This window comes from Sinohyriopsis cumingii, chromosome 2 (assembly GCF_028554795.1).
Source record: "Sinohyriopsis cumingii isolate HCF-2022 chromosome 2, ASM2855479v2, whole genome shotgun sequence".
Lineage (NCBI taxonomy): Eukaryota > Metazoa > Mollusca > Bivalvia > Unionida > Unionidae > Sinohyriopsis > Sinohyriopsis cumingii.
In genome coordinates this window covers 19,809,905-19,824,277 of record NC_142962.1, presented here as the reverse complement: position 1 = coordinate 19,824,277, position 14,373 = coordinate 19,809,905, and the positions used below count along the sequence as shown (strand labels likewise).

The window sequence follows — 14,373 nt, the reverse complement described above, 5'->3', positions numbered from 1 at the left end:
ACGACTTAGCGGCTGAAGAAATTGAGGCCATTGGCATTTTGAAGAAATCTGCCAATCAGTATGACTCGGCTACTACCTGTTCAGAGTTACTGGAGCACCTATCAAACGTTGTTGAGGATAGTCTTATACATGACATGCAAAATTCGTCATTTGTTACACCAATGGAAGATGAAAGCACTGACATAGCCAACAATAAACGCCTTGTCATATATGGTCAGACTATGTCTGACCACACAAAACCTTCAAGAAGATTTTTAACAAATATATAATGTTCAGATGCTTCTGGCAAGGGAATTGCCTTATTGGCTTTAGCTACATTATATAACTAATATTTTTGTTGTGTATTTAAACAATGTAATTATACTTAAAAAGCTACAGAAAACTGATCATCGGCTAGAATAAGACTCATAGGATTGGATTTTGACGCACTGTTTGTTGCCTTGATGAGTCAAATGACTTACATAAAACAATTTGTACATAAAACACTGCCTGCATATCCTTTCTGTGTAATTGATGAAAGCAGTCTTCAACCTGTGCAGATTTGATGAATATTTAAATACTCGTTCAGCTCAAGAATGGTATAAGGGCAAGACGGTTGCATTGGTCACGGCGCTCCAATTAGCACAACAACACAAAAACAAATGTCATACTTCAGTAACTCAACCGGTCGGGCTTGCTGCCAGCGTGGCTCCTTGGATGGGCCTGGTTCAGCTATTGTTTTCTGGATAATTTGTGACTGAGTATGTTTTGTCATACTTTTCTAATGAACCTTACTTGCGGATGTTTAAATAACAGTAGCGCAAGAAAATGAACACCAACCTTTCGTTGAAGAAAATGAATACAAACCTTTCATTTGCCGTTCCGAATTTTGGATTTATCAGAAACAAGCGTGTAACGATATACATTTGTAAAAGAAAGCGAAAGAATCCCACATTTTACAAGTGACTTTACTTAATATTGAATAATCTTGTATTACTACAGATCAATCAGTATTATTCTGTATTTGATCAAGACCATTCAGAATTATATACCAGTTGCTCAAGACATCAAGTATTATATACCACTTGCTCAAGACCACTCAGTGTTATATACCACTTGCTGGAGACCATTCACTATTATATACCATCAGTTCAAGACCATTCAGTATTATATTCCACTTGCTCAATACTATTAAGTATTATATACCACTTGCTTGGGACCATTCATTATTATATACCACTTGCTTAGGACCATTCAGTAGTGTGTACCACTTACTAAAGACCATTCAGTATCGTGTACCACATACTTAGGACCATTCAGAATTGTGTACCACTTATCTAGGACCATTCATTATTGTGTACCACTTACTTACGACCGTTTAGTATTGTGTATCACTTTCTTACGACCATTCAGTATTGTGTATCATTTATTCAAGACTACGCAGTATTATATTCCACTTACTTAGGACCATTCAGTGTTGTATACCACTTACTTAGGACCATTCAGTGTTGTATACCACTTACTTAGGACCATTCAGTGTTGTATACCACTTACTTAGGACCATTCAGTATTGTGTACCACTTATTCAAGACCCCGCGGTATTATATAACACCCGCTCAAGACCATTCAGTAATATAAAACATGCTCAAAATGATATTGCGATGTTTTAATATATATATATATATATATATATATATATATATATATATATATATATATATATATATATATATATATATATATATATATATATACTTTAATGTTTTGTCTATGTTATCAGTGACAACACGAACTTGAATCTTTGTGTGTAACTGTTTACAGCATGGAAAGTAAATTACAGTGTTTTACGTCTTCAAATTAAATCATCGCTGTGATTTTTAGAGCAGGAAATATTCATATCGTTGTGGCACAGTTGTGGTAATTTTAGAATTTATATCAAACGCTGTTACTCGAACATGCAAAGGTCATATGCTTAGCTTCCTGGTTATCATATGTATGTGCTAGTAAGGGGAACCTGCAATGTTGTCTGATAATTCGCATTCAGTCGATACTACAATCTCTTGGCAATCTTGGAACATGTAAACAAAGGATCCATTTCGATTAAAAGTTATTGATATCCACGCGCAAGATGAAAGACTGACGATCCCTGGAAATCTCCTTTAATACTTTAATTCTAGGATGTCTTTCTTAAGCACGCAATTCACAAAACGCTAATCTCTTAACGAGGAGTACTCTGATATTTATCGATTTTCATCGTGGTGTTCCGAACAATCATCTACAAGATATCTAAGCAAAGCTTCGTTTTATCATGCACTTCTTACACGCTTGATATTATTATCAACTTTCTACTTTTCATATTGATCCATCGAATAAACCCTGGCAGGATACTTGGATATAGTCCATTTAAACACAATGAATTTAACATAAAATGTAACACAGTCCTAATAAGAAAGACATTAAAACAAAGATACGGTTACAGCTCAAGCATTTTCGTACCACGTACGAGCCTTACATAAAACATTAAACTTTCCCACTGTGGCATATTTCAGTTTAATAATTTAATAATTTGAATTAAAAGTTTGAAAGCACATTGAAACGCAGTATTTCAATTTACGTGCAGAAAAACGAACATACAGTTAGATACATATGTTCCCCATTCTATACTGCAACGGGTTACAATGGAAAGAGGCTGCTAAAACTACACTCCATGCCTTTGAAAAACCCTTGTAGGAATGGTATTCCCAGACTTAACTGAATCTACTAATTTTCCAGAACACACACACACACACACACACAGAGCTGATAAATATTAAGGAAATGTTTTTTTTTTGGACAACGCTGCATGATATATCTCAAAAGACCGTGAAATAAGCCATACCATGACATATGACATATGTGAAACTCAATCATATATGCTCAACAGAGCGTTCAGTTAGTCATACCATGGAAAATGTGAAACTCATTCAATCATTTTATCACTGTGTCGATAAATTAAATACTTTGTGTGCAAATCGAAACTCTGCTTCTTTTTCTTTTACCGAAAAAAACCCCCAAATAATTTATTAGAGACGACAACATGTCCACCCAATAATTAAGCGTTGTTTTGTTTTGCTTTGTTTTGTTTTTATACGGCATCAAAGAATTGCAACTTTAAATTAATTTCATGTTGTCAAGGCATAATGGAGAATTTCATATAAGTTTAATCTAACTTATCATGTATACTTTTGTCCTGCCCCGAATAAACTCTAATGATGCTGCAAAATCAAGTAGTGCAATTTATTACCATAACATCTGCATGGGGGAGTAATCCAACTACAGGTCCGTGGGTCATGTGTGTCTATGAATGTATGTATGTATGTATGGATGGGTGTGTGTGTGTGTGTGTGTGTGTGTGTGTGTGTGTGTATGACCCGCGAACTTTACATTTTTGGTCCATGTGACCCGCGGTGTTGAAGATGTTGGACCACCCTAACACAGAGTATTCAAGATGTATGTAACGATGAACACAAACACCCAATCCATTACATAGATGTAGCACGTGACAGTTTAGAAACAGAAAGTCGAACCTATAGATGTATTGCTTTGTAGATATTGGACTAGAATTACACACGTATATATGTATCACATCGAACATCTGGGACTAGGCTTACAGAGGGACATATCGCATCGTAAATTTGGAACTAGACTTAACAGTGGGATGTATGTACTGCATCATAGATCTGGGATTAAAATTGCACAGGGATATATGTGTCGCATCGTAGATTAGAAACTTGACTTACACAAGTTTATATGTATCGCATTGTAAATTTGGGACTTGATCTTACAGTCGGGTATATGTATCGCATCGTAGATCTGGGACTAGACTTATGCACGGATATGTGTATCGCATCGTAGATATAGATCTAGATATGTGTATCGCATAGTAGATATGAGACTAGACTTACACAGGGCTATGTGTATCGCATCGTAGATATGGGTCTAGATATGTGTATCGCATAGTAGATCTGAGACTAGACATACATAGGGATATATGTATTGCATAGTAGGTTTGAGACTAGACTTATACAGGGATATGTGTATCGCATCGTAGATATGGGTTTAGATTTCCACAGGGACATGTATATCGCATCGTAGATATGGGTCTAGACTTACACAGGGATATATGTATTGCATTATAGATTTGAGACTTGACTTACATAGGAATATATGTATTGTATAATAGATTTGAGACTAGACTTACACAGGGACATGTATATCGCATAGTAGATCTGAGACTAGACTTACACAGGGATATATGTATTGCATTATAGATTTGAGACTAGACTTACACAGGGATATATGTATTGTATACTAGATTTGACACTAGACTTACACAGGATTATATGTATTGCATCGTAGATTTGGGACTAGAATTACACAGGATTATATGTATTGCATCATAGATTTGAGACTAGAATTACACAGGGATATATGTATCGCATCGTTGATTTGAGACTAGACTTACACAGGGATATATGTATTGCATATTAGATTTGAGACTAGACTTACACAGGGATATATGTATTGCATATTAGATTTGGGACTAGACTTACACAGGGATATATGTATTGCATCATAGATTTGGGACTAGAATTACACAGGGATATATGTATCGCATCGTTGATTTGAGACTAGACTTACACAGGGATATATGTATTGCATATTAGATTTGAGACTAGACTTACACAGGGATATATGTATTGCATATTAGATTTGGGACTAGACTTACACAGGGATATATGTATTGCATCATAGATTTGGGACTAGAATTACACAGGGATATATATATCGCATCGTTGATTTGAGACTAGACTTACATAGGGATATATGTATCGCATCGTTGATTTGAGACTAGACTTAACACAGGGATATATGTATTGCATATTAGATTTGGGACTAGACTTACACAGGGATATATGTATTGCATCATAGATTTGGGACTAGAATTACACAGGGATATATGTATCGCATCGTTGATTTGAGACTAGACTTACACAGGGATATATATATTGCATATTAGATTTGAGACTAGACTTACATAGGGATATATGTATTGCATATTAGGTTTGAGACTAGACTTACACAGGATTATATGTATTGCATCATAGATTTGGGACTAGAGTTACACAGGGATATATATATCGCATCGTTGATTTGAGACTAGACTTACATAGGGATATATGTATCGCATCGTTGATTTGAGACTAGACTTATACTGGGATATATGTATTGCATATTAGATTTGGGACTAGAGTTACACAGGGATATATATATATCGCATCGTTGATTTGAGACTAGACTTACATAGGGATATATGTATCGCATCGTTGATTTGAGACTAGACTTATACTGGGATATATGTATTGCATCATAGATTTGGGACTAGAGTTACACAGGGATATATATATCGCATCGTTGATTTGAGACTAGACTTACATAGGGATATATGTATCGCATCGTTGATTTGAGACTAGACTTATACTGGGATATATGTATTGCATCATAGATTTGGGACTAGAATTACACAGGGATATATGTATCGCATCGTTGATTTGAGACTAGACTTACATAGGGATATATGTATCGCATCGTTGATTTGAGACTAGACTTATACTGGGATATATACCTCTCCTTTTGCCGCAGTAAATGTATCAGAAGTACCACCGGGCTTTCCAGGCACTTGACCTATTTCCTTACATTACCTGATTTGTACTGCGTCTTTACGCATTTATTTACATAGATTAAATAAATATCTTTACTTGAAAATGTAATCATGTAATCTATTTTGGCTTGTTTGCTAATTATAACGAATAATTTACTCGAAAGTGAAACCTTTGGGTTTATATAAAATTTTGATCATCAATAAGAGGAGTACCATTTATGTAATCCATCTTGCTTATTGTGTATTTGAGGAACAAAACGAAACCTATACTGATATTACAGGCATTATAAAATGTAATGTTGCTTTTAGCTGAAATTGTATTCACTTATTCATTGTTTCCCTTTAAAAATGAACCACTAACTAACAACTAAGATTCTGGAATAATTCTAATACCATTTGTTGTAATGTTAACGATTTATTTTCAAACACAAATTATTAAAGTAAAGAAACGATGTGGTACAGAAAGCATCAAGTTTCTACTGATGCGTTTTAAAAGTGAACGTTAACCTTATATTTCAGGATTAGAACGAGAAAGGGAAACAATTCTCATCTATCAGAGCATCAGATTTCACATTAGTAAACGTCCTCCGTAGGTAGGTAATAAAGAGACGAGTGTATTGCCCAAAGGAATAGGTACATTGTTGTCCCTTTGATCTTAAATATGAAAGCACTGATTGGGAGCCTCGTTTACATAATAATAGGAAGTCAGACAAAGGTTCAGAGAGGACTTATATATCAGTCCCTGCGTAACTCTAGTCCCAGTACTGATACACAATGACGGTCAACCTGAATCTTCAAAGCGCAGTCAGGTTTAACAAATATATCCACCTACTTGTAAACAATAAAAGTCATTGTATCAGATTAGTACTTCTGAGTTTCCAATCAAGTCTTTCTAGAAGTGAATATGGAGAACGAGTTTCGTTTGTCTTCAAAATATTATTATATTATTTTGTTATTTCTGTTATTTGTGTCTGATCGCGCGTCATGGCTAATACGGGTCACTATATTCAATACTAAACTTTATTTAAGATGTACCAGTGGCAAGCACTGTATTATTTGAAATGTAATGAGCCGCGACGCGGGACCACAAACAAGAACCTTTTGTAATAAATGCTTGAGACAATGTCATGAAAAAGACGCAGTCCTCTGTGGAGGGGAGGCGATTAATGAGGCAATTTGGAGAAAAATGTACATTTTCAGTTTGCAAATAAACGTGTCTCAAGACGAAGTTCGATTGACATCCCAATCAGCATAATGTTAAGCCGTAGAAACATATTCCATCAAACCTGTAGCTATTTCTGGAAATAATGTCTTCATAGTATTTGTTCGATTCGTACAACCCTTTTGCAACTACTTTTTTTTTTTATCGCCCGTCATAAGACGATATGACGTCAGTCTTTCTGTAACCCCAATTTCATTTCCACAAAATAACTCGAGTTTTCCGCCACCTACACTTACTGATATTGGCAGATGGCTTGCACTTGGAGCAAGAAAGGGCCCATTTATTTGTGAACTTCAAAAGTCAAAGGTCAAGGTCACTGTGAATGGTAGAAGAAACACGGTTTCAGCACAATAACATGAGTTTTACATCACACATCTGAACCAAACGTTGTGATGGCCTGTATCTGGGGTAAGAAAGAAGCTTACAGATTTTGTTATCATAAGATAACAGGTCAAGGTCACTGGTTTTTGCGTAATAACATTAGTTGTAGTTCACGTTTGACCAAAGTTTGTAGATAGATTGCACTTACGGTATGGAAGAGGCCTGTAGTAATTTCGTTGTACAATTATATCGCTGAATAAAGGCAAACGTCATGGTCATTGCCGCATAAAGATAAATTTGTTTGCAAAATAACGTTTGTACTGGAATAATTTCCTGGACAAACATTGTGGATGGACTGTATTTAGGATTATAAAGAAAATAAAAGATTATGGAGTCTACAGGTCAGTCATGTGACGTCAAATAATAAAATAACGATTTTTTTTTTAAATATTCAATTTTTGTTCAAGACGGCATACTTTAGCAAAAGTCGATCTCCAGTGTCAATCGACTCCACTTGTGCTCATACAGAGAACTTTGTAAACAAACTGCGTAAAAGATAGATTTTCAGGACTCATGATACTAATTATATGAAAAAATACGAACCAGACTATAAATAGGTTTAACGTACTCAGTGCTGATATTAAAAGTTTAATTTAAAATAAATTATCTTTGGAGAGCATATTCTAATTGTAACTGACACATGTAGAGCCCATGTTTTATTGAAATAATTTCAGTCCTTTACAGACAAGAGTTTAAAACACTCGTTATTACAATTAACAGGGGCCCCGAGTGGCCAAGTGGTCTAAAGCGCTCACCGTTACGGATCACTGCCATCTCACCTCTGTCTGCGTGGTTTCCAGTCGCGGGTTCGGCCTATGTTGGTATGTGAGAAAGCTTGCCAGTAGCTTCTCGTGGGTCGGTGGTTCTTTCCGGGGTTTTCCCGGGTTCTTCCTCCACCATTAATACTGGCCGCCATGTATAGCCTATCTTGTGTTGACAAATGGCGTTAAACCCTACAACAACAACAACAACTACAGTTAACACCCGATTCTTCCGGTGAGGATTTCAAAACACATGTTAAAAATGCTGCGGCTTATACGGGTTTCTTCGTTGCATCAAGGATGGGTCTATACTGACAAATATAGGTTTGATCATAAGTATTTAGAAATTTAAAGTCATTGAAGTTTTAATGTGATGGTGTTTACAGTTGGAGTTGAATTAATACCGCGAGTCCTCAGCAATACTCGTATTGGAATCAAGTAAGTGTTTAAAAAAAGTGTTAATAGCGCTGTGGTTGGTCTTACTCGTGTAGATACCTACATAATGACATATTCAACATTTCCATAAATAAAAAGTAATTTTATTTATTCATTGTCATATATACATAAACTGTTACTTTCTAACATAAAAAAGTTTGACTTTATACTGGTAAATGCGTACGCACGTAGCACTGTTTACTTCTCTACTATTGGAACTGATGTGTCGTCCAATTAAAGAACTGGTCTTAACAGGACAGATTGTAACTGGGCTGTATCATAGTTAAATGGACGTTGTACAAAAATTACATTTTGAAACAATAATTTCTTCTCGCTCATGATCAGTACTATAAAAGAATATCACGTGAACATGGCTTTGTACTTGTATGTTTAAATGATCTTTATTTTAAATACAGTAATGCACGTGAAGCATGTACTCATCTACCCTACTATGACAAAAAACAATGTGGCCGTTTATGATAGGTCTGAATTGCTTCTTCAGTGAAGCAGATATTATCATCGAAGACAAAGGGTGCAATTTAATATATAAATACAAAGAATAAAACATTTTTGAAATAACTATGAAACTTTTGATCTTTTACTTAAATAAGTGGACCTTGATACAACTTAAACAACAAACATGTGTTTTCATAAGAATCAAATATGCTATACCATCTTCTGTCTTAAGAATGTGTACAGAGAAAGTCAAATGGACTATACCATATTTTGTCTTATCAATCTGAACAGGGAGAGTCAAATGGACTATACCACATTTTGTCTTATGAATCTGTACAGCTAAAGTCCAATGGACTATTTCACATTCTGTCTTAAAAATGTGTACAGAGATAGTCAAATGGACTGTACCACATTTTGTCTTATGAATCTGTACAGCTATAGTCCAATGGACTATTTCACATTCTGTCTTAATAATGTGTACAGAGATAGTCAAATGGACTATACCACATTTTGTCTTATGAATCTGTACAGCTATAGTCCAATGGAGTATACCACATTTTGTCTTATGAATCTGAACAGGGATAGTAAAATGGACTATACCCCATTCTGTCTTATACTGTTTACAGGGACAATCAAATACCACATTCTTTCCAACAAATCTGTATTCATTGACGAGTCCGTTGTATAATTTGTCATACTACTTTAAAGCAGCAAACGGTTATTTCTTTCATCTTTTTTGTTCTTCCAACCAATGTTTATCAACCGTTGCATTTGTACAATGTTTATCAGCTTATATATATATATATATATATATATATATATATATATATATATATATATATATATATATATATATATATATGTACAATGTTTAGAAACCGTTCTATGTGTACATTATTTAGCAATTGTATTTTTGTATTTTTACAATGTTTAACAGTTTGTTGTATTTGTACAATGTTTAGCAATCTTTGTATTTGTACATATATCCTTTCAATAATGCTAGCTGTAAAACTGTACAAATACATCAGTTTAAAAAAGAATTGACACAAGTATATCCATCGAAGGGAAAAAGACTTAACACCAGCATATCCATCGAAGGGAACGTATATTACTTTGCTATGTAACGGTTATGACTTCGCGAAATCATACCTTTCGCTTTGCCCGGTTCAATTGACGAGGGATGTTGTTAAATCCGTGTTAGATTTCACACCTCAAGATATAAACTTTCTAATTCAAATGGTTAAGACTACTAACGAAAACTCGACAAAAGTTTCGAAGTACAAAGCTAACCTCTAAGTATTATTAGAAATATCCACGGTTAAATACACAACTATGTATATAATACTGAGAAATATGTACTTTAAACATACATCTATATATGACACTAATAAATATCCGAATTCAATATACACCTATATTTAACACTCAGAAATCTCCCATACTAGTCATAAATACAGACTTTAACCAGTCCAAGATTGTTGTTCTGGTTAGCTTATCTATGTCTGGCGCGTGACTTTACTGTGCGTTTTATTATTTATTTCCTGTGATATCACTAACAGATGTTCGTGGATATGAGATAGTCAGATATCTTAGAATATTTGTAAACAAATTACGTTTGAAATGCCGATAAAAGTAATGCAAGTATAAACCGGTTGAAATCACCATAAAAAAAAGCATAACACAAATTTTCATGGTTAGAGTGGACAACCGATTTGAGTTTACCAAAATTGGCTTTAATAATAAAGTAACTGAAATAGTATTTGAGATACAAGTTTCACAGAGCTTGGCTTGTGCGGAATCCATAAACCTAAATACTATTTTACCATCGAATGTAATCGGTGACTAAATACATACAGGTGTAGTAAAACAGTTATTGCATGCTCTAGGCAACTTAAACGTGGACAAGGAAAAAGGATCACGGATTGTAACTACTGTCATTTAGGCTGGAAATCCTGTTATATTTCATGACGGTCAATACAATTTCTTTTTAACAGGGTTCAACAAAGAAAAAGGAGAGAGAGAGAGAGAGAGAGAGAGAGAGAGAGAGAATGAGGGTAATACGGATGCTCCCACTGACACAAACACGTAATAGCGTTTGGAATTATATTCTTGAATTTAAGAAGCAAATAAATATGTTTCATATATATTTTGCCAAAATTCTGGAAAACGCACTAGTTGCCTTTCGAACAAGAGAGATAATAGCAGTACAAATCTCTCTCTCTCTCTCTCTCTCATTTAAAACAATCAAGCATCGCTGTGATAGAGATGGGACAGTTCGATCAGATCCTGATCAGCTATGACTACTGTCCGTCCAATCAAACAATTTGGCGTTTGGTGTGTTATAAGGAATTCGGGTGGCATTATGTATCTATTATTTTCAATTCATAAGAAACAGGGATAAAATTTCATCCAGAGCTTTCTTCGGCATAAATCGTTTTATAAAAAGGGACACCATTAAAATAAATTTAAATCTTCCCGAATTTCAGAACATTAGTAAACGAGATATTTATAACAAGATCGAGAAAAAAAAGACATCCGATTATGTGCCAGTAGAAAAAGCAATGTAACACCACGCAATAAGCGTATTAAAAAAAAACAATAAAGATTAAGTGGTGTTAATTAAAATAACAAAAAAAAAATGTTTTTAGTTTCCGTGCAAAATGGATACACGTTATAGGATAATATATAAGGATTATGTTAAAATCAATAAGAGATAAGGATTAAATTAAAACCAATAAGTGATAAGGATTATGTTAAAATCATTCAGAGATAAGGATTATGTTAAAATCATTCATTGATAAGGATTATGTTAAAACCAATAAGAGATATGGATTATGTTAAAACCAATAAGAGATAAGGATTATGTTAAAGCCAATAAGAGATAAGGATTAAGTTAAAATCATTCGGAGATAAGGATTATGTTAAAACCAATAAGAGATATGGATTATGTTAAAACCAATGTTCAAGATACTCACTCCTAATTTTCCGTCGGAATTCGATGTTTCATTTCCACTATCATTCGCCGACGAAAATAATCCATAATGTGCGGGAATTGTCCATGATAAGTAACATACAAACAAAAGAACGAACACCATGCCCACTTTTTCCAACGCTCCAGTACATACTCTACATCTCCGATTCACGAGAACACTTCGCGCGAAGTTTTGATCTGTTTCATCCGTGATGACCACATGCTCCGACACACTTGCCGCTCCCTTCTCCTCTGATTTATCGTCCTGGCCATTCATTAGTCTGGCACACCTTTGACTCGACCAATAATAAATATATCTCGATGGTCACGAACTAGAGTCAATACGATTTGTATATCCAGATAAAAGAGAGGAATGTGATAAGCGGCTAACACATGGCGTAATTAGCATCCTTCTCTGTGGTATCTACAAGACAAGAATTAGAACGCTCTGCAATGGACTGAAAACAAACAAAAGCAACACCAGCGTGGAATTATAGAAATTCCTCGTTAAAATAAATTCTTTCTGGTCTGATTATCAGATATAAAGAACCTAAGTCGAATTTCTTTCCAAAAATTAGATAGTATCTTGCCAAACAAAAAGTATATAAAATGCTATCTTGTATCTATTTTGTATTCAGTTATTGATAAATGCCAAATTATCCGCCCGATATACACAAGATTCCAAATCGTTATCAGAGTATGTTTATCTGTTTCTGCAATTCACTAGACGAATATATATATATATATTTATCTGTTTCTGCAATTCACTAGACGAATATATATATATATATATATATATATATATATATATATATATATATATATATATATATATATATATACACGCACACACACACACACACACCTCGCTTGATTCATAACTTGAGATTAACAAAAAGAATCAATTCACTTTATTTTTACTTAAATATTTATTACAATATCTAGTATGAAAATGAATTGCTTTAAATCATACCAGGTACGCATGATCATCTAAAATATGCCTAAAATACATCAAGATAACCTAATACCTATTAAGAAAATTGTGTTAATATCTTACGGAGAAGCAAAAAATAACATCAGCGAGCTACATTCGACCTATCAGTACTTACTTGGCTTGTGATTAGGTGTAGCTCCAGCGTTCCGGTGTCCAAATAACGTAGTAAGCCCTCGTCTTCATTCATACATACACACTGCCGTCAGCCTCGCTACCTGTTGGCCGAACCGCATCAATAAAACTAGGTAGTCCTGTAATTCCAAACCTACACCTGTTGCGCTTCAAGTGATGCCATTCAGATTGGAATGTAAAACACGATATCTATTCTGTTTTGATCTTGATTTAATCTGCGATGTCCTCACTTGGTGTAACTGTTTAAAAAAACACAATTCTGTCTTAAAAATGACCATAGGCATTTAATCATTTAAGGTGGTTATCCTTAAGTTTGTATGGATCCAGTTTTGGCGTGATGCATTCTGCAAGCATCAAATTTTATTTGTACAAAATATCATAACTTTTTATAAAATATTTTAACGCTTCCTTTGTTTGAAGAACAGTTTTATTACTTCCTTTTTATTATTGATTACCTGTAATCAAATAATAATCGAGGAAAATGCAAAAAATAAACGCATGATAACAGGAGGTAATCTGAACTTTGTGACAGATTATTCAGTGAGTTTTAGCTTCTTTTTTTATAAAAAAATTAATTTAAATTGGAATTATGCCATTGTTTTGAGTTCGTGACAATTGTCAAAATGAGTATTTAAATAATGTTAACGTTTCAAAATCTTTTCTTGATATGTGCAATGAATTTTACATTACAAACTCCCACGACTCTAAATTAACACTAGAATTTTTGTTCTCAATTTTGTATTCAGTAACAGATGATTTATACAAATATTTAATTAACTAGAAACAGACATGAATGCGATAAAATCAATTTCCATGTATTTAACGGGTCTTTCATCTCATGCTATGTTTCAGAGAAATATATTTATCTGCCTCTGGTAATACCCAAAATTCGCCTATTGTGTGATTCGATTCGTGTCCTTCTGAAATAGTAATGGTTTTTCACTCGATCTGTTTGAATCCTAATTATCACCGCTTGTGGGAACTACGATGACCTCGTAACAATTCAGCAACATCCTTCAAGATACTATAAAGTGTCAAGCTCAGATATAACAAGTCAGGTTTGTTAAGTTAATCATGCAAAATAAATATTCTTTTGAGTAACAGAATAATGTCTTGTTGCTAGAACCGCTATACTCACATAGGTGTTGTTATAAACAATCATACTTGCAGATGTGTTCTTAGAAACCGCTATACTCAGAGATTTGTTGTTAACCGCTATACTGACAGAGCTTTGTCAAGAACCGTTATACTCAAACAGGTGGTGTTGGAAACCGCTATACTCACAGCTATATTGTTAGAAACCGCTACACTGACAGAATTATTGTTAGAAACATCTATACT

General features: G+C 34.2%; 1 protein-coding gene across 1 annotated transcript in view; it reads right to left on the bottom strand.

Moving 5' to 3' along the window:
• Positions 1-13,398, bottom strand: part of LOC149804423 (isthmin-like) — a 50,938-nt gene extending 37,540 nt beyond the window's left edge. The window contains exons 1-2 of the mRNA XM_089940184.1: positions 13,016-13,398; positions 11,911-12,330 (exon numbers count right to left, since the gene is read on the bottom strand). Coding sequence (XP_089796310.1) covers positions 11,911-12,183 — 273 coding nt within the window. The 5' untranslated portion in view covers positions 12,184-12,330; positions 13,016-13,398. The remainder of the gene's footprint in view (positions 1-11,910; positions 12,331-13,015) is intronic.
• Positions 13,399-14,373: the final 975 nt, after the last annotated feature.